General features: G+C 47.5%; 2 protein-coding genes across 4 annotated transcripts in view; one reads left to right on the top strand and one right to left on the bottom strand.

Moving 5' to 3' along the window:
* Positions 1 to 5204, top strand: part of SLC2A8 (solute carrier family 2 member 8) — a 30950-nt gene extending 25746 nt beyond the window's left edge. For 2 of the 3 annotated variants that reach the window (XM_084821510.1, XM_084821509.1), the window contains exon 11: positions 603 to 5204. In XM_084821510.1, the coding sequence (XP_084677636.1) occupies positions 603 to 752 (150 nt within the window). In that variant the 3' untranslated portion in view covers positions 753 to 5204. The remainder of the gene's footprint in view (positions 1 to 602) is intronic. The other variant, XM_084821511.1, reaches the window with a different exon arrangement.
* A 1746-nt stretch (positions 5205 to 6950) lies between these two features.
* Positions 6951 to 22669, bottom strand: part of GARNL3 (GTPase activating Rap/RanGAP domain like 3) — a 136441-nt gene continuing 120722 nt past the window's right edge. Inside the window, exons 26-29 of the mRNA XM_084821505.1 lie at positions 18048 to 18183; positions 16166 to 16375; positions 14926 to 15037; positions 6951 to 13777 (exon numbers count right to left, since the gene is read on the bottom strand). Coding sequence (XP_084677631.1) covers positions 13624 to 13777; positions 14926 to 15037; positions 16166 to 16375; positions 18048 to 18183 — 612 coding nt within the window. The 3' untranslated portion in view covers positions 6951 to 13623. The remainder of the gene's footprint in view (positions 13778 to 14925; positions 15038 to 16165; positions 16376 to 18047; positions 18184 to 22669) is intronic.

The raw sequence follows: 22669 nt of genomic DNA, 5'->3' as shown, positions 1-22669 counted from the left end.
TCGCTTTCTTTTCCATTTTTGTTCCTGCCTTGTGTTATGTTTTAATGTTTTGTGTGTTTCTTTGTTGTTAGCCGCTTCGAGCTATTTGGAAAAAGCAGACTATAAATATTTTAAATTTGTATGAAAGAACATGAAGCTTTTTGAGGAGTCAGACAGTTGGTCCATCTAGCCCAGTTATACCCCACTCGAACCTTCCCCAGGCTGTTGCCTTCCAGATGTTTTGGACTACAACTCCCAAGATTCCTGAGCATTGGCCATGCTGATGGGAGTTGAAGTCCAAAACATCTGGAGGGCACCGAGTTATGGAAGGCTGATTTACTGTAACTTACTTATTTTTAGATTTTAATTTTGTTGGAGTTTTGTAATGGTTAGCAATCAAAATTAACTGAACCGAACCGTCTCGCTGACATGCTGGCTTTCTATGAGTAGGGATACTTTTTGCATTGTGAAACTTTCTATTACATGAGCCTCAAGCCACCATCTCAAATGGTGACAGTCCTGACATACACTGAATGCCTCGATGAGATCAACAGGATGAGATCCCATTGATCAGCCCCCCCCCCCTTTTTTTTTTTAATCATGTGTCTCTCTTTCTCCTCCAGGTACTCCTAACTCCTTACGGTACTTTCTGGCTGTTCTCCAGCACCTGCCTCCTCAATGTGCTGTTTACCATACTCTGTGTTCCTGAAACAAAAGGGAAGAGCTTGGAAGAGATAGAGGCTTATTTCCGGAGATCACATGAGCTGTTGTGATCTATCGGGGAAACTTGCCCCCATTTCTGGGATTTTATTATGGTGGCGGAGGCGTTGGCTGTTGAGGCCAACATCTTCCATTTTCCAAGGAGGTGCACATGACTGTACATTCTCTGCGCGGTTCGGCCACGTCCGGCTCAGCTTCCGTCAAATCAGTATGATCCGGAAGGTGCTGGATGTGGAGCACAACACAGTATTACCAAGCGGGAAGCAGTGCTAAGTTTTGCAAAATGCAGGTCAACCGTTTTGTGTTTCCCAGTTTATGGGTGTTGGCTGAGTGCTGCTTTAAAATGCAAGAATGTCAAAAACGGTTATAGGGCGGCCTCTGGTGTCGGGTTTGTATACATAGAGGGGACCGGGGTGAGGTGGGGCGACTGGCCCCCTTGGGCATAGTCCCAGCTCTTGCTCTGACTTTTCCGTTTTTATTTTTTAAGCCCCTAGGCCAGTCTTCCCCAAACCGGCACTGTCCAGATATCTTTGGACTGTAACTCTCATTATCCCCAAACAGCATGCCCCAGCTGGGGATGCTGGGAGTTGTAGTCTAACACATCTGGAAGGTGCCAGGTTAAGGGAGGCTGAGCTAGGCCGTGTACACATAGAGACAAAAGGCAGCATGGGCTGGTAGAATCTACCCAAGCACTCGCTAAGGTCAACCTGCTCCCGCCTTCCACTTTTCTGGCCAATGAGTGCAAAGGACACAGGGATGAATGACAAACGAAAGGCATCTTTAAAGAAATCACATTCAGGTTTATTGGAATTAACTTTAAATATTAGCCTGCCTGTATTTTGTTAGGCTCCATCAACAGGGCTGCAGATGTTCACATTGGCCTTTTTGTCCACCCCACTCTTAAGAAGATCAGTGTAACTCTCAATAGGGCACACTTTCCTATCAGGTGTAGGGAACCTGTGACCCTCCAGATCTTGTTGGATGACAACTCCCATCACTCCTGACTTGGCCATGCTGCCTGGGGCTGATGGGAGTTTGAGTAACTCAAGTTTTTTTCTTCTTCACCGTAATGTAAATGAATTTATTTATTACACTGATATCCCACCCTCCCTCCAGAAGCTCAGGACAACATACAGTGTTCTCTGTGTCTCCCTCCACCACCCGGCCACCTCCCTTGTACATTCCATTTTGGATAGGACTGCCTTCTATTCAATCTGAACTCAAACACGGCAAGATAATTTTACTGTACCACAATGCAAGGCTATCATTATTTAATTGGACCAACCTGTTCTTGGGGACCAGCGGGCCAGCTTTTGGGGTCACACAGGATTCTAATTGGGCAGGAAAGGAGTCTTGTGTAATGGGAAAACCTGTCCCATTTCAGCAACAACAGAACCAGAAAAAGATGTAAAATGTGACTTATTCTACAAGCCTATAGATAGCTGTTTGGCAGGTTATGGAAGATGGGGTCGTCTGATGCCTTTAATTTGCATGCTTGCCCCTTGCTGAGTGTGCTCTGTTGTACCCACTTTAACTCCTTTTCTTCTATTGTCTTCCTGTTAACACCTGTTATGCCAAATAAAACTGGCACTCTAAATGAATCCTCTTTTGCTCATTCTGCCCCTTGATGCTACTGTTATTTCCTTCTGTGTATTCTTTCCTTCCCTTTTCATTCTTGCAAAGTGCAAATTTTCTTACTGGTTTTGTGTACCAGCCTTAAAGCGTTTAAACTCTGGAAGATCAAGAATGCAGTTCACATCCAAAAGGATGGATGTCTTTAACAGGCGCCAACAAGGAGGTGAAACCACCAAGGCTTAAAAATACTGTGTGTGTGTGTGTGTGTGTGTGTGTTTGGTTTTGCTTACTGCCCACAGCTTCTCATCAAATGGTTTTATGGCTAGAATTCTGCTAGCCTTCGATGGTTCAATGAATGGTGTGTATATCTTGTCAAAAACTGAAAGGGAAAGAAAAGGGTTGTATGGCTGAGAAGGCGCTGCATTTTTCTGTTGTGGGGGTGGGAAGCTGGAAGACGAGAGGGACTCCTATTCCATTGCTGCTGAATGATGACCTTGTGATTGAGCTCTTGTGGGTTGTTGTTTTTAAATCGAGCCATATGCTTTAAACTCTGTTGTGCAGATACTGACCATGTGTAGCTCCTTTAGTATTGTTTAAATGTAGCACAGGGATATTGAAGGAATATGATTATTCTCAACATCTTCTCATTGCATACTTTATATTCTTGCACTACCTGTTTCTCCTTGACTAGTTTGCTGTAGTGTGTTCTACCAGCGATTCCTGTTGCAGGGGTATTTTTGTCTAATGCAAGGGGGCCGTGGAACTGGGGCTACTCGGAGCCAAAGAGCTGGTTCACTCTGCCGTCAAGTTGTGGGCTTTCACATTGGTTCGGAGAGCTGCATGGAATGTTTTTGGTTCGTTTGTGCTTCTTGTGAATGGGCTTGGCCTGATGTTCCCACCGCCGCTCCTCAGTGAACTTGTCGAGTTTTGCTAGGTGATTAGTCGTGCTGCAACTGGTGCATGATAAACTCATTTCTGAAGCTGCATTTCACAGAACTCTCTGCCTCAACGCGACTCCATGTGCGCGTGTGCGCGCGCGCACACACACACACAGCGTGATGTGTTAGAGTACAACAGTTACACCCAATTCTGCCAGCACAGCTCAAACAGCTTCGGTCCCAAACGTTTGTCTTCTCTGCGATTAACAGTGTTAACTACCGTATTAATATTTTGTTGGAATAAAGAACTAGTAGTATGGGCATGTCCCTCCAGATGGTGCTATATGAAATAAACTGATTCCGGTTTGATGCTTTGAGTAAGGTGCTGATCCTACTTCAGAACATAAACTTCCCTGAGTGTGGGGACTGTTCTTTGCTTAACACCCGGTAAAGAAGCTTGGCTGTTATAATATATACAACACTGTGGGACAAATGGAAGATGCTTTTTTGTTTTGTATAGGTATTTTGACCAGATCCTAAACTGCTCAGCAGCCACGGCTGCAATCCTATAAACACACTTACCTGGGAGTAAGCTCCGCTGGACTTGGTGGGATTTACTTCTGAGTAAACATGCCTAGGATTGCGTGGGTGGGGAGGGCAGTAAACTGTATCACCACCAGAAAAAATAGTGTGTGAGGGGGGATGGGGGGGCGGCTCACAGAAGGGGCAACGTGCACTGAGAGGGGTCAGCTTTGCCCCCCATTGGATTTCTGCAAGAGAAGCAGTTGTGTATAATCGTTCCTATCCTAAACATATTAGCATCGCTTGCTTGTTTTAACGTCCAGTTTATGATTCAGTTATTTGTATGTGAAAAGTGTCTTCCTTTAAGTGGCCACAGAAGTTCAGCAATGGGGTGGGGGCACTCATCTCCCCCCCCCCATCTGGTGCTGCCTACTGGAGCAAAAGGAGACAGGCCAGTATCTCAGCCCACATGCCTTAAAACAGCCCGTTAGCAAGTACTGGCTGTTTTATTTACTGCCTTCATACACTGCCTTTCGGCATGTGCCCTCACAGTGGTTTGCAATTGTCTGCTTCCGCCTTAACCAACCTGGTCCCCTCCAGAAGTTCTGGACTAGAACTCCCATAACCCCTCTCCATTGGCCATGTTGGCTGGGGCTTAGGGGAGTTGTAGTTCAAAACATCTGGAGGGCACCAGGTGGGCTATCCCTGACTTCGATTGTAAGCCATCATTTTACATATGATGGAAGAGGAAAATATGAAAACCCAGAACATCACATCATTGTTTTAATGTCCAAGTGGGATGGATGCTGATGGAAGCAGTTCCGAGAGAAAAGGAGCCAGATGTGGGCCTCTCTGTCTCGCCTCTCCCTCTGACCCAACCAGGTGGGAAGTTTGCAGGAGACGATTCTGTTGGTGCAGATGCCAGTTTCTCTAAGATTCCAGCATGGCAACAGTAGGGAATAGGTGGTACCTTGCACGAGGCTTGACTTGGCCCTTTGGCTCCTAGCAGCTAACCCTTTTCCTGAATCCTTTGACTTGGAAGTGTCTGTTTTGATTCCATTGGGCAACCAGACACTTTGTCAGGGTGGAAACTGAGCCGATAGAACCCCAGAGCAGTTCTGATTCTGAGGAGGATCAGCAATGCGTGGGAGAGGAGCCAGCTCATCCCTCACAGGCACAGCAGCTGGCAGAGATTCCTCCTGCCAGCATTCCTGAGATAGATAGTGATCCTGGCAGTGAGAAAGTGCGGGAGAGGGGCTTGCTAGATGCTCGATGCAGACGCAGGGAGCAACGAGTGACGGAGGGCGTGGAAAGGAGGCGTAGCGTGTTTGGCACACAAGCAATGGCTGCTTCCCGTGGACCCAAGGGAAAGAGGGAGGATCTCTCCCTAGCCATAAGTTCAGGGTCTTGAAGTGATTCTCCTTCAAATGGGGACCAACTGTCTACCCGGAGCATAGGCTACTCTGCTGTTCATTGCTTGGTGATTAGCATCTGAAAGAGTCATTAAGTTGTAAAAGGATTAAAGCCTTGAAAAGAATCCTTTCGTCTGTGTCTTGAGTTGGCTATTGGAGTGTACTGAAGGAGGCTGCTAGGGCACTCCTGACACACTTCCTGGAAGTCCTCAAGCGGGCCTGTGCTTAGTATCTGGTACCAGGGGCTCCATCTAGCCATTGTGGCCAATACCATTGATAAGACTGATCTTCCTCCACGTATCTGTCCATTCCCCTTCAAAGCCATCTCAGCCATCACCACCTCTTGTGGCAATGAGTTCCGTAAGTTAATTAGGGGCTGTGCATATACCTGGAAGTGAGCCAGGCCTGACACCTCTGTGGCCAGGACCTTGTTCTTTCCCCAGCAGGCTGAGCCCTCATTGGAATTCAGCTCAGCAGCTCTCCTTATCATTTCTGTGATCTTTTGGTGCTTGGATTATCTGCCTGCAAGGAAGCCACAGGAGGTGAGGCTGCAACACCAGCAGAGCCTCCCTCCTAGTTTCTGCTCACAAAGCCTTGCCAACTAAAACCTGTTCTTTGTCTTCTGGACACCTTTTTTTCACTTGCTGTGCCTGTGCTCAGCCCATCCTCCTCAATTTGGGAGATAACATAACCAGGATAGAGAAGAAGACGGGGGGGGGGGGGGACGGACACTTAGGTACAAAGAAGACTTTGGTGGATTCCCCCACCCGTCCCCAAAGTATTAATAGTAGGGCCTGATCCACTAGCATGTTCTCCTGCACAAGCCTCCTGGGAATGGCGCTTGAAATTAATTCTCACTTCATCATTAAGCAGAGTAGCTCCTCAATTCTAAGCATGTCTACTCAGACATTAAGTCACATTGAGTTCAATGGAACTTACTCCTGGGTAAGTGCACATAGCAGCCTTCCTAATATTTTGGACTATATCTCCTATTGGCCTTTGCCAGCATGGCCAACCATGAGGGAAGATGGGAGTTGCAGTCCAAAACATCTGGAGGGCACCAGGTTGGGGAACGCTGCATTGCAGCTTCAGTTGGCTCTAGCCAATCCTTTTGTAAAGAGCAGAGTAACTTAGCTCTGTGCTTCTTAATAATGCTTAATTTTTTTAAAGCTTTTAAAATAAATTGGGGTTGGTCTGGGTTTTAAAAATTCCTTTAAGGGGAGCTCCAGTGATGCCCACAAAACTGTCCACTCCCTGTCCTCTTCACACACACAAAAAAGGGGGGGGGGTTAAAATAAAAACCTTGGAAAACATCTTTCTCTCCCCTCGACCTCTTTTCCTTGCTATTTCCCCCTCACTTCTAACCCCACTCCCCCACCAGCTCTTCAGCTCACCTTTGTTTAGCCAGGTCCCCATGGCAGCCATTATGTGACTAGCCATTTTGTGGTGGTGCCCAAATGTGCCCACAGGCCCAAAAAGGTTGGGGACCCCTGCCATAAGCAGCCTTCCCCAACTTGGTGCCCTCTGGATATTCTGGACTATATCTCCCATCAGACCCTGCCAGCATAGCCATTAAGGATAATGGGAGTTGTAGTCTGCACCATCTGGAAGGCTCCAGGTTGGGGGCAGCTGCTCTTGGTAAGTGGCTTGTGCGAGTTTGCAAAGAACAGCCAGTCTGAGAGCTCTATGGGTTGGAGCCAGATTTACTCAGAGCAGATCTACTGAAATCAATGGGACGTAAGCTAGCTGTGACTAATGTAGGTCCCATTGAGTTGAATGAGACTCTTAAGAATGACTAGTGCTAGAATGCTGGCTTCTGCTCATTTCGTATGCACCCCCAGGGGGGGAAGAAGGGTAGAGGATCAAATGTCATAAATATTTATTACATATCAAGGAAGGAAAAAAAAGAACCTACAGTCCATTTTACAGCTGTGGTCTATGGAACTTTTAGAACAGATTTTTGCCATTATATTCATATCTTGATTCTCTCTTTTTTTCTTTACAGGCTACATTTCAGAACACAAAAAAAAGGAGAAAAAAATCAATACATTATTACTTTAGCATTTAAAAACAATGGCAATACAATCGAGTTTAAGACACTTGGTGGTATAATTTAAACTTTGAGACTCACAAGAGGGTAAGCCACAGCCCAACAGGACATAATCATTGAAAAGTACAAAACCCCACTAGGTAACAGTCAAGGGTCACAATCCAGCAAAAGTTAGGCACATGACTAAAGCTGCAGTCCAATGCACACTGATGGGGGAGTGAGCCCCCACACAGTTGAGGCTTCCTTTGGAGTAAACGTGCACAGGATTGTACTGAGCATCTTCAGTCCTAAGCGTGCTTCCTAGGGAGCAGGACCCCTTGAACTCTGGGACTAAACCTGCAGAAGATTGAAGTGCCCAGTCCACTGAAATCAATGAGGCCTGGTTTTGACTAAGGCTGTATCTTAAACGTGCTTACAGCCTGACCCTATGCAAATTACTCGGCAGTAAGTCCCAACAGCGTTCACATTAAAGGAGTGGAGGCTTAAGGAAACGCACATGCCTCACCCTTGGCCCTCCTGATTGCAGACAAATCACACACCTCCGTAGTCTTCTAAAAAGCATAGCTAAGGTGGGGCATCAAAAAAGGTGTCCCGTCCCCCCGTAATTCGAGCAAGTAAGACTCAGAAGCAAGTCCCACTGACATTGCTGGGCATTCCGAACAAACCCCAAAGAGGATGGGGCTCATATCCCCATCACCTATCCATTGCCTTCGATGGCAGCTTCTCCTCCCAACTAACTGGTGCTGGATTCTGCTCAAGGGCTTTTAAGGAAAACAAGCAACCAGGGTTGACGACAGACTGTTTTGTACAAACGTGGCATCAGAGTGCCTTCCATCTGGCAAGAGAAATACTTAATAAATATTAGGAAGTCGAACCTGCAGAAAATAGTCCCGTCCCCTTCATCTTTAAAAAGAGAAGATGTGGTCCTCACTTGAGACACACAGGAATGTTGTGGGGAAATGTGAATGTTCTTAGTCATCAGAATGGCACAAACAGGATAAACATGCAAAGGTAACTGTTATGCAGCGGTGGGTGTGATGTAATGCTACAAACACGGCCAGGATGTCATGCCTTAGGTTAGGATCCTGCTTCTGAAGCGAACTGGGCCACATATTATTCAAGGGCTGCCATGTCATGTTAGTATTAAGGAGTTTTGTTTTTGCAACAGTGGACGGTCTGGGAGCAGCCGCTGCTCTTGCAGGGTTGAAGTCAAGCACAGGCGGCTGCCAGGCCTGGAAGGAACATCGCCTGGGAGCCTACTCTACGCCTTCTGGAGACTGCTCTTTCAGAGGAAGACAAGATAGAAAAGTATAGATCTTCTGTACTAATGCTCAAGAGCAAGTCTGCCTGTCAGAAAACAGAGGAATGGGAAGGTAATAAGAGCGGGTCCAGGGAGCAGATCCAACATCCTCTTAGGAGCAGCGGTAAGGAGAAAGCTCTCGAGCCAGAATTGGGGGCCAGTCCAGCAATCCTCTCCCTCCACCTTCTCCCCAGTTTGGAGAAATCAAGCACAAATTGATTTACTTATTTGATTTGTACTCCAGCTTTCTACCAAGAAAAATGGCACTCAAGGTGGCTAAATGGGGGGAAAAAAACGGAGCCGTGCTAAGAGTTTTCAAACGTGCTCTTTTTTGTGGTGGGGGGGATCTTGCCAGCCGGGTATAGATTGTAAATGTGGGATGGTGCTACTGCTGGGACAGCTTTACCATGAGGCTGCCTGGGTAATCATCAAATTTAGCACTTGCTGAAGGATGCTACATCGATTTTCTCAGAACCTCCCTGAAAGGCAGGCCACTTTTATCACCCCTGTATTGCAGCTGTGTGTGCCAAGAGGCAGGGGCCCACCTAGCCAGTCAGTGGATGTGGCCACAACTCAATGCGAGATCTGTGATCAAAAGTGTGTGTGTGTATATTATAGCGGGGGACGGGGGCGGAATGGTTTGAGATCACAGTGCTCAAGAAAGAGTGGTGGTTTAACTCTCCCCCCACCCTGGTTCCCCAACTGAAATGTTTTCTCCCCTACAAAGCTGCCATTCACCTGATAACTCTGTGTCCCCCATGACCAGTGCATGTTTGATTTTAATCAGAAAAATGGCTCCAGGATACTATTGACTCAATCCAATTCAGCCCCCGTTTCAGCTGCTTAAAAAAGGATGTTTACAAAAACCTCCCACATCGCACCTAGCTCAGGTTCACATCAAGATTTGAACCAGAGGCTGCACTGATCCAGACATCATATTCTTAGCCACACCAGCTGCTGACTTTCCCCATGCAGTTTCTTGAGTTTGAGAAGATTCGCTCCAACAAGACCCCCCCCCCTCCTGTTTGCTTCGTTGGGGTAATTCCATGTGCATATGCAAACATTTAGAACAATGGACTGTCCGGCAGACCCACAATTTACAGGCCTTGGGGTGCAGCCCTAAGTTGCATGCAGACAGAAACAGGGCGTGGGGAGGGAAGGCAAGACAAAATGGAATCATTCTGCAAATGCCCACGAACCAGCACCTGCTGCAGCAAGCTTGCATCCCACATCTCAAAAGGCTGTTCTTAGAATGTGAGGGGTGCGGTGGAGGAGGAAGTCGGGGAAACGCTACTGTTACCAGAAGCAGAAACACAGGCTGTCGTAAACAGGCTCCCAAAGCCAAAACCGGATGATATTCAATCATCAGCCTTTTCTAGTCATCCCAACTACTGAATGAAAAGGCAACAGAAGGAAAACGAGCCACGACATCAAAAGAGAACATCCAAATGTCTCGAGTTTGAACAGCCACGGAGCATCTCATTGAACCGAGGGACGGACACACTGCACCCTCGAGAGCTAAATATCATTTGAGCTGGTGTATGATCCAGCCACTTCCTTACAGACAGATCCACGGTGTGAAGCAGAATTCCCCAACCTAGTGCCCTCCAGATGCTGTGGACTACAATTTCCACTGTTGGCTGGGGCTGATGGGAGTTGGAATCCAGAGCATCTGGGGGGCACCAAGATGAGGAAGGGTGGTGTAATGTGCGCAAGCACCACCTGCCACAGCAACTTCACCTGGTGCATTTTCCACACACAGACTTGTGTCAACAGCAGCAGCCGATGGGAGACCTGGCGTGCAATGAAACTACGCCATGCCGTGGTCTTGCGTATGTGCGACTTGGTGAAGAAGGGAATTAAATGGATGGAGGTGCAGGCAAGGAACGTTGACATGATCCTTCTGGTGTGTGCGTGAGTGAGTGAGAGAAGACTATTAGGTTTTTGCACACATGCAGGGAAAAAATCTAGGTGGATGTCTGGTGTGGCCTTGAACTGACTCGGGCCATTGGTCCCTCAGATATTGTCTGCTCATAGGCAGCGCCTTGACCTGAGATGGTGTCTTTTAGGGCACGGATACTTTTTAAACGGGGGACACTAAGGACCAACCCCGGGTCCTTCTGCATATGCTCTTTCACAAAGCTAGGCTGTCTGCACTGTCGGGGCTTACACAAATCAAACAAACCTTCTGCCCTCTCCTGCTTAACTTCGTCATGGGACTTTCATATCCCCAGGGCTGGCTCCATGTTTTTGAAGCCACCCGCATGCGCCCACCAGCCAAGAGGCTAGCCAGGAACCCCTCCAGGTAAGAGGTATGCAATGGGGCCCCCTCCCCCAGGAAGGAGCGCTGCACACTCCGTCGCACAATTCTTAACCCATCATTTATCTCCGCTGGTGCGCCGAGCAGTCCGTCGGGGACCGTGCTGGGTCTGGTGCTCGTGACACTCACCGAGCAGGCTCAGGCAGATGCACAACGTTTGCCAGCTGCTGTTGGCCACACCAACTCGCCATAAAATGGCAACGTTACGGACACACACACACCACCTTCTGGACACACGCATGCTGCACAGCCCTTGTTTTTTCCCTGCACGAAATGAGTCCTGTGTTTGCCAGACCATGGCTTGACTCCCCCCACCTTCCTTGCATTTGTTTGAATGGCACCTGTCAGCCTCTCCCAGCTCGTTGTTCAGCAAAGGCGCATCCATCGATATAACGCAGCAACTGTTTTTGTTCATCAGAGGCCCGGTCTCCTTGGTGTCGGGCAAAACGTCCAACGGTTTATTCACCACGATCATCCGAGCTAGGGTGGGCTGAGTGCTCTGTCATACTAGCAGAAATAAGGCAATTGTGCTGGAGAGGGGACAAAGGGATGGGGCTCATGGAATATTGGTGGGTAAAGGAAAGTGGAACTTGGGACCCCCAAGCAGGGGCCATGAACTGCACCACCTGCCTGCTAGAATCCCTCCCTAGACTCACCCCCCTTCTAGTCTCAAAGCAGACACTGCCTTCACCTTGGAGCAAAAACAAAAACAGCCTGCAATCATGAGAGCTAGGAACATGACCAGTTTTTAAAATGAAAGACATCATCGCACGGCAAGCCAAGTCTCTCACCTACAGCCATGCAAACAATGCCCTGCTTAATGGCAGAGGCAAGCCCTTTGGTCCTTCTCCATGCATCGTCACTTCAGTATTGCTTCGTTTATTGATAAATAAAAGAAGAATCCCCAGAAGCAGATGGGATCACTTATGGGACAAGTAGTTAGCTATTTGTATCTGTGCCAGCATACGAAGCAGAAACAAGAATTTGACAAAAAGAAAACATTCAAAACAGAGCAGGGAACTAGCATCTAAGGGTTCTAGCAATGCCTTTTCCCTGCTATGCCAGCTTTCTGCACATGACTTCAGTTTCCTCTCAGGAAAAAGCAAAGCAAGGAAGATGAAAGTAGTTTGAGAGACATTTCCCTTTCCAATGGAGTAAGCACACGTTTATTTTGCCCCCATGTCGCTTCTGGTTAAACAGTTTTGGCAGGCTTTTGAGACAAAAACCTACAAGGTCTACTTAGCAGAGGCAAAATCAGGATGTGCACCCATGCCTGGGAGTGACATTCCCTCTTTCAAAGTGCCCTCAGCTCTTGGCTCCAGCCTAAGAGGCCATATTTTAGGCAGCCCTTATTTTGCCCACAACTTGTCCTTTTAGCTCTACAGCATCTGTTTAACAGTCACGTGACCAAGACAAGGGTCATTCACTCAGCCAAAGCCAGTTACCCTTTTGGCTTGCAGCTTTTTGTGAGGTGGGATGGAGAAAGATTACTCCTTTGCTGTTAAGATCCTCCTAACAGTTTTTTTTTGGGGGGGGGGGTTGGGGGGGTTAGTGAAAGCAGGAAAGGGTTTTACCATTAGTGTCTGCATCGTCCACTCCAAACGCATGCAGATTGGGGTAGGGAAAATGAATGCTTGATCACATAAAAGGCTTCAGTTTGAGAAAACCTGCCTTGGATATCTACTACAGTAGCTAGAAGATGAAAAAATGTCTGTTTAATAGGGCTGCAACCTTTAAAGGAATTGGGTAGATGAACTGATTAAAAGCCTTTCTGATCAATTGAGCAGCTGCTCATAATGAATTGGGCAACACATTTTTTAAAAAAAGTTATTTTTAGTTAAACGTAAGAAGAGCCCTACTGGATCAGACCAAAGGCCTCTCTAGCGGCCAACCAGGTGCCTCTTGGGAAGCTGACAAGCAGTACGTATTCAAATTGCGGATGGAAAGGCAGGCGCCATCTTAGAAGGGCCGTTCCCCCTTCCCTGTCGCACCACCTAAAAACGAAGCACCATCAAGAAACGGAGGAATTACACTTTTTGTGAGCCTCCCTGGAAGAGGTGGGTGGACGGAATGCTTCCCTTACCACAGAGACGTTCCTGCCTTCTGCCTCAGAGAAAACTCCTATGGAGGCAAAATGGGAAGCTGAGGTGGGAGGCCTGGGCCAACAACCAGACCCCTCTTTTTGCCCTCAGATAGGGAGGGGATGTACAGTACCCTTTCTCCTCTCTCTGGCTCAGTCCTGGGCCCTTAGCGATAGGGGCAAGAAAGCAGAGCAGTCTCCTCGGTGACTTCCCTTCTCCTTCTGAAGCCATAGCAGCAAACCCCAGCGGCATGACGCAGCCCTCTCCTCTCATTAGTGTCCTGCTCTGAGGCCAATTGCATCTCTGGCCAAATGTCCTGCTTCAGCTGACTGGACTGGGCGGGGAGAAATCGCCCGGCTTTTCGCTGCCCTGGGGGAGCGTGGTAAGCTGCCCTGCCACTGGAATCCGGGCAGCTTTATTCTAGAAAATGACTGTTTTAGTCATGTGCAGATATACGGAGATTTAACCAATTAATCAGTTAACCGATTAAATTCATGTGATCCAACAGCTAAGGCTTCTTTAACTGGGTGACAGCTCTGCTATTTAACCAAGGACTCCCCCACCTCCACCCCGAAACATACATCCCACCTGCCCCCAGGAGCTGGAAATGTCAGGCATTCCAGAGTTTGAAGCCTAGATTCTCCACTATATTCTCCACTTCCTAGAAAGTGTAGTGTGATGTTGCTATACTGTTTAGAGAGTCATACAAAATAGGGGAAAAGAGAGAGAAAACACTGGAAAGGGCAGGTGGGGGGAATGTGTGCAAGTGTGGTGTCTGGATTGTCGTCACTTCAAGTCAATGATATCTTCGTCGAAGGAAGCCCCGAGCTGGAAGAGGCTGCCGGAGTGGGGGGTCTCATCCTGTGTGGTGGTGTCAGGGTCGGAACTGGTGGAGAAGTGGCGATCTTCCAAAGTGCTTTCAAAAGAGCTCACGACGAGCCTGTGGAGAGGAAGGCAGAAATGATGCAGAGAAGGTGGGGGGAAACCTAAACCCCAGAAAGGATCGCAGCCTTTGAAGGGTTCAGCCATCACAGCAGCAGCAAGAATTCCCACTCCCTTGGGGCTGGAACTCTGGGCCAACAAACCAGAGGTGTGCACGTTTGCTAAACACACGCCAGAGAACATCTGCATCTCCTCACATGCACTACAGATATAGCAACTGAACTTAGGAAAGCGGTGTTAGGGGCTGCACCGAGGATTTTACGTACGAATGTTTGGAGATCTGACAGAGGGCCAAGCCAGATATTTGTCTTTACTTTTGGGGTGGGGGTTTGCTTTTATCACTAAATGGGGCATGATGGGGACGGGGGGAGTAACCCCTCTCCTCTGCCTCCCTTCCCCATGCTCTGCTGTTTTCATTCTCTCTGCACCCAGCCCAGCTCCGATACCAGAAGTCAACAGGGGTGGGGGGGGTGGAGTCTTCAAGCAGGAGCGGTAAGGTGGGGAGGAGCTGCAGGTTCCTCTCCCCTCCCCCACTCCATTCAGTGATAAATGCAGGGCTCTCATGTTATAGCCAAAGTGGCAAACATGTGTTTTGTAAACATGTCTGGTTCGGCCCCTTGTTGGGTCTCCAAAGTTTTGCATATAAAATCCTCACTGCTGTAATCGTGCATGACACCAGTTCTTTAATTTCTGTTGTTACATCTCTAATGCTTGTGAGGAGGAACAGTAAACTCTTTCCCCCGCTTCGCCAGGGCCTTGATCTAGATGCCCGCCCCACCTCCCTGCCACCCAATTGCTGTTAGCCAGAGGAGAAAACTCGCAGGCTTAAAGGCTGATGGCTGTAGGTTTCCCGCTCCGCAGCTAATCGCAACTGTAGGGGTGCCGTGTGTGTGTGTGGGTGATCTGGATCGGGGCCACGGCATGGGGAAGAAATGGGCAGACCTCCTCCCATAGCCCTGATCCAAATTGCCCCCACTGCCTGCTCACAGCTTTTATAAAGGGGAAATCACACATTGGGAGGTCCAAAAATGCAGCTTCAAAGTAATGCCTAGTCCGGGCTCCAGGTGCAAAAGCGATCAGGACTCTTGCTTGGGCCGCTGTCTCCCAACCCCCCGACAGCTCGGCAGAAAAGTTGCAGTGGCCTACCTGTCGCTGCTTGTCGACCGTACAGTTCCCTGCTTGGGGTCTGACAGTTTTGGAGGGATCTTCTTCTGCTTCTGTGCTCCTTCTGACTTGGGGGCCTGCTCATCTAAGAGGCCTGGATAACAAGGAAAGGAAAGTCTCTGAATCCGTGGAGAAAAGGGAAGAGAACTGTTCTGTTTCTTCACACTTATTGTCCCCCTTGCCATTCTGACCCAAAGGGGCCTCCAAGGCAGCTAACGCTCATGGAGAAATATAATCAAACAGCAGACATGGGGTCCAGAATTCAGCTCACCCCCACCCTTCTGCCAAGAGCCAGGAAAGCCTCGTATGCCCTTCCCGGCTTGGAGCTAGAGAGCGGATGGGGATCGTTGCCACAGCTGCAATGAGTTCTGGAGGGTGCCGCACAATGATTCTGGTGCTCTACCACTGAGGTATCGTCCTTCACCTAAAAGTAAAGTAAGATTCCAGTCCTCTTGATTCTCAACAACGGGCTGAATTAAATAGAAACACAGGAACTGAAGAACTTTTCCATGCAAAGCACATGCTCCAGCATTGAGTTATGGCATTTTGGAGGCCAAAGTTCTTGGTTCAAGGCTATCTATGACTGGGTTCACACAACACACTAACCCACACACAGTGGTTGTGTGTGGTTTGTTGAACCGTGGGTTGTTTGTTGAACTGTGGGTTGATTGTTGAACCGTGGGTTAGCGTATCGTCTGAACCCAGGGCATTTTCCGCAGGGTGGCTCGTTAACAATGCAGTGTGACTTGTTAACCACCCTGAACAACCCAACAATAAGCCATGGATTCTTAAGGTGGCTTGAGAAAAATAAGCCACACCACATAGTTAACAAGCCACCCTGCAGAGAATGTCTTGGTTCAACAAACAACCCACGGTTCAACAACCATGGTTCAAACAACGCATGGTTCAACGATAACCATGATTCAACAAACAACCCATGGTTGAACATCAACCCACACTCAACCACCAAGTGCGGGTTAGTGTGCTGTGTGAACAGCTCCTACTTCTCACTGATAAAGATGCTTTTAAAGACATATAAAGACAGCTGTGCTGGGCCTACAAATGGAATAGGCTGGCTCTCATTCTTAAGCCTGGGAAACCTTCTCTCAAAACAGGACCAAGGCAGTCGTCTGTGAACCTGTGACCGGAAGCTGCTCTCTGAGAAAGCTACACAGTGTGACACTAAAGCTCCTGTTGGGTTCAGGAGACGTGCGGGCTTTACCGAGCAACTCTTTGCGTGTTCTGTTTGCAATTTCTTTTATCTCTATGCGGGACAAAGACAGGGAAGGAGCAACTGGGATGGAGATGCCGCCAGCAGATGTCGGGGTGGTGATGACTTTCGGAACCAGGGGGGACTTGAGCGGCCGTTCGATGCTCCTGCCAACCAGGTTGCTGAGGGGGATTTTGTAGATGTTTTTGCACAGAGCTTCACCTGGAATGACAAGAAAAAGAAGGATCCTTGACCCCATTCCTGCGTCGAGCAGGGGGTTGGACTTGATGGTCTTGTAGGCCCTTCCCAACCCTACTCTTCTAGGAGTCTAAAAGTGGCTGCAGTGGCCTGGCAGTTAGGCTGGTGGCCCATGAAAAACTTCCACTAGTCCTACCTGCCCACAAGCATGTGATTTAGTAATCTGTGGCTGTTCAGGAGCAGCCAGGGCTGGAGCTGGCAAGCTGTGGCTCTCTGTACATCTGCCCGGGTGGTGGAGTGGCTCTCTGCAACAGGAAGGGCTATCGCTTCCATTCTGGCTAGGACTTTGCCTGCACAGTGGTTGTCTTCACAGGCTCTTGGCTTCCATGTGACAGTTGCCTATGGCTCAGCTCTGATGACAGCATGCCACTTGACAGTTCTGTGAAATTTTCCTTGCCTACTCATCTGGAGACAGAGTTTTAATTGCCATAGGCGAGCGGGTGAAGGACTGCTTACAAGCTTAGGCAAACTATCTCTTTGCCTCAGCAAACCCAACAGTCTAATTACTAGCCTAACTACTCCAGACCAGTTTGTGAGTAGAGGGAAGGAAGGAATCTTTGGCCTTGGGAGCGGCCCCTTGAGGGACGCTTAGCTCAACTGTTTTCAGCCGATGGGTCAAGAGCAAGATGTGGAAAAGCATGAGTTGCACCACCACATTTTGTTGTTGTTGAGAGGGTTTTTAAAGAGAAGGAAGAAGACAAAGACAGAGAGAGGAGAGAAACAGAGAGTTACCAGATGCAAAGAAGGACAGAAGTGCCAAATGTTCATTGGGGGCGGGGGGAATTCCTCAACTCTCTCCATTCAATTAGAATATTAACCTTTAAAAAAAACTTTTTGCATGCCTCTGCACAGTCAGTATTTCCCCAATCTTTTTTTTAAATAGCATCATGTTTAAAAGTGACAGGTCTTCTTCCCAGGAACAGTCACCTGAGCAATCCCAGCCAACTGGGGATCCTGTAGTGAATGGAATGACATCACAATGGTACATAGCCACAGCTGGCTGTGCGCTGACATTGCCGAGGACAACAAAGCAGCCGCTTGGAAGTACCATCTTCACGCTCAACAGACACACACTTTTGCTTTCTTTTGACCTAATGCTGGAAAAAGTGCCCAAAAGGGAGGGGGCATTTTCAACACGGCTGAATGTGTTTAAGTCTTGGGGGATGAATATTCATTTAGGTGCCCCTTCCTTCTCTTCTCAGAGTGTACTGATCAAAGCCCTCCCATGTGCAACACCTGGGGCAATTGCTCCCACTGAAGGGCCTGGCTGAGACCTAATTTCTTACTTTTAACAGTTGTGTAGAAGAATTTCAGCAGCTGCAACATTTATCCTTGCATGACAAGCCAAAAGTGTCAAAGAAAACCCCGCTCACCCTTGCTACAGAGTTATTAAATGAGCCGTCTCCACCTTTTTATCAGATCCCAGCCAATCAGGGATCACGTCTTACAGACAGAAGGAGAAAGATGGACATAACTTGGTAACAAAAAAAGAAGGAAAAAAATTAAAATGAAAAGTGAAGCACACATGTTGCACCTTTGGGATTAAAGGTAGGTTTCAGGCCTGAAAAAGCTGAAGACAGGTGGTGTTCGCTGAATCTGCTGCAGAAGTAATGAGCCAGCTCTGTCACTACCTTACCTTCTGCTGTGGAAGGAGAGAACACGGGAATTTCATGAACTGATAGTGTCTGAGGGGAACTGGGTGAGCTGGTCTCTTTTGAACTGATGTTGGATGGTTCACTCGCTGCTGTGGCAGCTTTGAAGTAGATATCTGACTGGAAGGAGAAAGAAGTTTGACTTAGCAAAAAAAACCTTCCCTGAGCCAGTTTCTGGATGAGAGCCGAGGGTTCTCTCCTTCTCTCCAGAGGCTTGTACAGATCTATTAATAGGAAATGCCCTCTTTCCCAGCATCTCTGACCCTTGTTTGTTGACTTAAGAATTCTCTTGCTGGACCAGACCAAAGATTCATGTTGCCGGCCAGATATGCCTGCAAAATGTGCACAGAGGGCATATTAGCCATCTTCTGGCATTTGTTCCCAATATCAGGCATTCAGATATATACTGCTCCTGAACATGGAGGTTCCGTTTAGCTATTATGGGTAATTACCACTGTTGAGAGGACTTAACCAGGGATTAGCTTGGCTTTTTCCCATTCTTGCCTTGTCATTACATACAAAGCAGGAATGCTGGTTTAAACACACACACACACACACACACACACACACACAGAAAAAACCATGCCTATCATTGGGAATTAGCCACAATAACTGAATGAAAATGTTAAACACACACACTCCGAAATCACATCTGCAACAGATGCATGCATCAACTTAAAAACCAAGGAAGGTTTTTTTAGAACTACTATTTTTTCATTCCCCTTCATGGATCACTGCCTTGTTGTGGCAAAGGGGCTTGCGTAACTCAGTGAAGCCATAAGCTATGCCGTGCAGGGCCACCCAAGACGGACAGGTCATGGCAGAGGGTTCTGACAAAATGTGGTCCACTGGAGAAGGAAATGGCAACCCACTCCAGTATTCTTGCCAAGAAAACCCCATGGAACGTATCACAAGGCTAAAAGAGATGACGCCAGAAGATGAGCCCCTCAGGTCGGAAGGTGTCCAATATGCTACTGGGGAAGAGCAGAGGGTATTTCCAAGTAGCGCCAGAAAGAGTGAAGCGGCTGGGCCAAACCCGAAAGGACACTCAGCTGTGGATGTGTCTGGCGGTGAAAAGAAAATCCGATGCTGTAAAGAACAATATTGTTTAGGAACCTGGAATGTCAGATCAATGAATCAAGGTAAGCTGGAGGTGGTCAAACATGAGATGGCAAGATTGAACATCGACATCTTGGGAATCAGCGAACTAAAATGGACAGGCATGGGCGAATTTAATTCAGGTGACCATCATATCTACTATTGTGGGCAAGAATCCCTTAGAAGAAATGGAGTAGCACTCATAGTCAACAAAAGGGTGGGAAAAGCAGTACTGGGGTACAATCTTAAAAATGATAGAATGATCTCAGTACGAATCCAAGGCAAACCATTCAACATCACAGTAATTCAAGTCTATGCCCCAACCACTGAGGCCGAAGAAGCTGAGGTTGATCGGTTCTATGAAGACCTACAACACCTTCTAGAACTAACACCCAAAAAAGAGGTCCTCTTCATCATAGGGGATTGGAATGCTAAAGTAGGAAGTCAAGAAATCACCGGGATAACAGGCAGGCATGGCCTTGGTGTACAAAATGAAGCAGGACAAAAGCTAATAGAGTTTTGCCAAGAGAACATGCTGATCATAGCAAACACTCTTTTCCAACAGCACAAGAGGCGACTCTACACATGGACGTCACCAGATGGTCAATATCGAAATCAGATTATGTCCTTTGCAGCCAAAGATGGAGAAGCTCCATACAGTCAGTAAAAACAAGACCTGGAGCTGACTGTGGCTCAGATCATGAGCTGCTTCTTGCAAAATTTCGGCTTAAATTGAAGAACGTAGGGAAAACCACTAAACCGTTCAGGTATGACCTCAATCATATCCCTTCTGAATATACAGTGGAGGTGAGGAATAGATTTCAGGGATTAGACCTGATAGACAGAGTGCCTGAGGAACTATGGACGGAGGTCCGTAACATTGTTCAGGAGGCAACAACGAAATCCGTCCCAAAGAAAAAGAAATGCAAGAAAGCCAAGTGGCTGTCTGATGAGGCTTTACAAGTAGCTCACGAAAGAAGGGCAGCGAAAAGCAAGGGAGAAAGGGGAAGATATACCCAACTGAATGCAGAGTTCCAGAGAATAGCAAGGAGAGACAAGAAGGCCTTCTTAAATGAACAATGCAAAGAAATCGAGGAAAACAACAGAATGGGAAAGACTAGAGATCTCTTCAAGAAAATTGGAGATCTCAAGGGAACGTTTTGTGCAAAGACGGGCATGATAAAGGACAAAGAAGGCAGGGACCTAACAGAAGCAGATGAGATTAAGAAGAGGTGGCAAGAATACACAGAAGAACTATACAGGAAAGATCTGAATGTCCCTGATAGCCATGATAGTGCGGTCACTGAACTTGAGCCGGACATCCTCGAGAGTGAAGTCAAGTGGGCCTTAGGAAGCATTAGTAACAACAAAGCTAGCGGAGATGACAGTATTCCAGCCGAGCTATTTAAAATCCTAAAAGATGATGCTGTTAAAGTGCTGCATTCAATATGCCAACAAATCTGGAACACTCAACAGTGGCCACAAGACTGGAAAAGGTCAGTTTACATTCCAATTCCAAAGAAGGGCAACGCCAAAGAGTGTTCAAACTACCGCACCATTGCGCTCATTTCACATGCCAGCAAGGTGATGCTCAAAATCCTACAAGCTAGGCTTCAGCAGTATGCGAACCAAGAACTACCAGAAGTACAAGCTGGGTTTAGAAGAGGCAGAGGAACTAGAGATCAAATCACCAACATTCGCTGCATCATGGAGAAAGCAAGAGAATTCCAGAAAAACGTCTATTTCTGCTTCATTGACTACGCTAAAGCCTTTGATTGTGTGGATCACAACAAACTGTGGCAAATTCTGAAAGTGATGGGAGTACCAGACCACCTTACCTGTCTCCTGAGAAACCTGTACGAGGGTCAAGAAGCAACAGTAAGAACCAGACATGGAACAACCGATTGGTTCCAAATTGGGAAAGGAGTATGACAAGGCTGCATATTGTCACCCTGCTTATTTAACTTATATGCAGAGTACATCATGAGAAATGCCGGGTTGGATGAATCACAGGTCGGAATTAAGATTGCCGGGAGAATTATCAACAACCTCCGATATGCAGACGATACCACCCTAATGGCAGAAAGCGAAGAGGATCTCAAGAGCCTCTTGTTGAGGGTGAAAGAGGAGAGTGCAAAAGCTGGTTTGAAACTCAACATTAAAAAAACTAAGATCATGTCATCTGGCCCTATCACTTCCTGGCATATAGAAGGGGAAGAAATGGAAGCAGTGACAGATTTTACTTTCTTGGGCTCCAAGATCACCGCAGACGGTGACTGTAGCCATGAAATTAAAAGACGCTCGCTCCTTGGGAGGAAAGCTATGGCAAACCTAGACAGCATAGTAAGAAGCAGAGACATCACCTTGCCGACAAAGGTCCGTATCATCAAAGCTTTGGTTTTCCCAGTAGTAATGTATGGCTGTGAGAGCTGGACTATAAGGAAGGCTGAGCGCCGAAGAATTGATGCTTTCGAACTGTGGTGCTGGAGAAGACTCTTACGAGTCCCCTGGACTGCAAGGAGGTCAAATCAGTCCATCCTAAAGGAAATCAACCCTGAGTGCTCATTGGAAGGACAGATAATGAAGCTGAAGCTCCAATATTTTGGCCACCTAATGCGAAGAGAAAACTCCCTGGAAAAGACCCTGATGCTGGGAAAGACTGAAGGCAAAAGGAGAAGGGGACGGCAGAGGATGAGATGGCTAGAGAGCATCACGGATGCAATGAATATGAACTTGAGCACGCTCCGGGAGAGAGCGCAGGACAGGAAGGCCTGGCGTGCTATGGTCCATGGGGTCACGAAGAGTCGGACACAACTGAACAACAAATTTTTTCATTTGCAAATTTAATCGATTAATTGACTAAAAGGCTGTTGTCTTACTCACACCTACTTGGAAGTAAGCCCCACCGAGCATAATGAGAGTCAGCTCTGAGTAGATATGCACAAAACTGCACTGTTGCATTTCTTTAACTGGCTGGCTGCCCTATGCCATAGAGACCTATGATAGACCAGGCCAAGTAATAGGAGTGACTGATTTGCTTTCAGGGCCAACCTGTTCTGTTCAGCTGCTCCCACACTGATCCTGATGGCAAATTACCACATCTTGGGGAATGTTCCAGACGTCTGTGATACCCAGACTTGCAACCTGAGTTGCAGTGTGGATCTGTGTAGAAAGATTCACAAGGCCAGTTTGTGCTACCAGAATCCACTGGAATGGTCAACTGCGTAGACACTGTCCGTGTCTGCACATAATGCTAAGCCACAATTTAGTGCTATGTAGATGAACTTCTGTGAGTCCTAGCAAAGCCTTGTACTCCCACCTCTCCTTTCTTCCTCCTGCACATCCAGGAGGAAGATTTAACCAAGACTTGGTTTGGCTTTCTCCAACTTCTGGCTTGTCATTACATATGAACCAGGAATGCTGGTTTAAAACAAACTCTAAACAAGCCAACAGCAAACCCTGGTTTGTTTAACTGGCTTGTTTAACAAACTAAGAGTCTGACTTAAAA

This window comes from Heloderma suspectum, chromosome 14 (assembly GCF_057233095.1).
Source record: "Heloderma suspectum isolate Gila_16-S chromosome 14, 16-S_ref, whole genome shotgun sequence".
In the NCBI taxonomy this organism is placed as follows: Eukaryota; Metazoa; Chordata; class Lepidosauria; order Squamata; family Helodermatidae; genus Heloderma; species Heloderma suspectum.
This window is presented reverse-complemented; position numbering and strand designations above follow the sequence as displayed.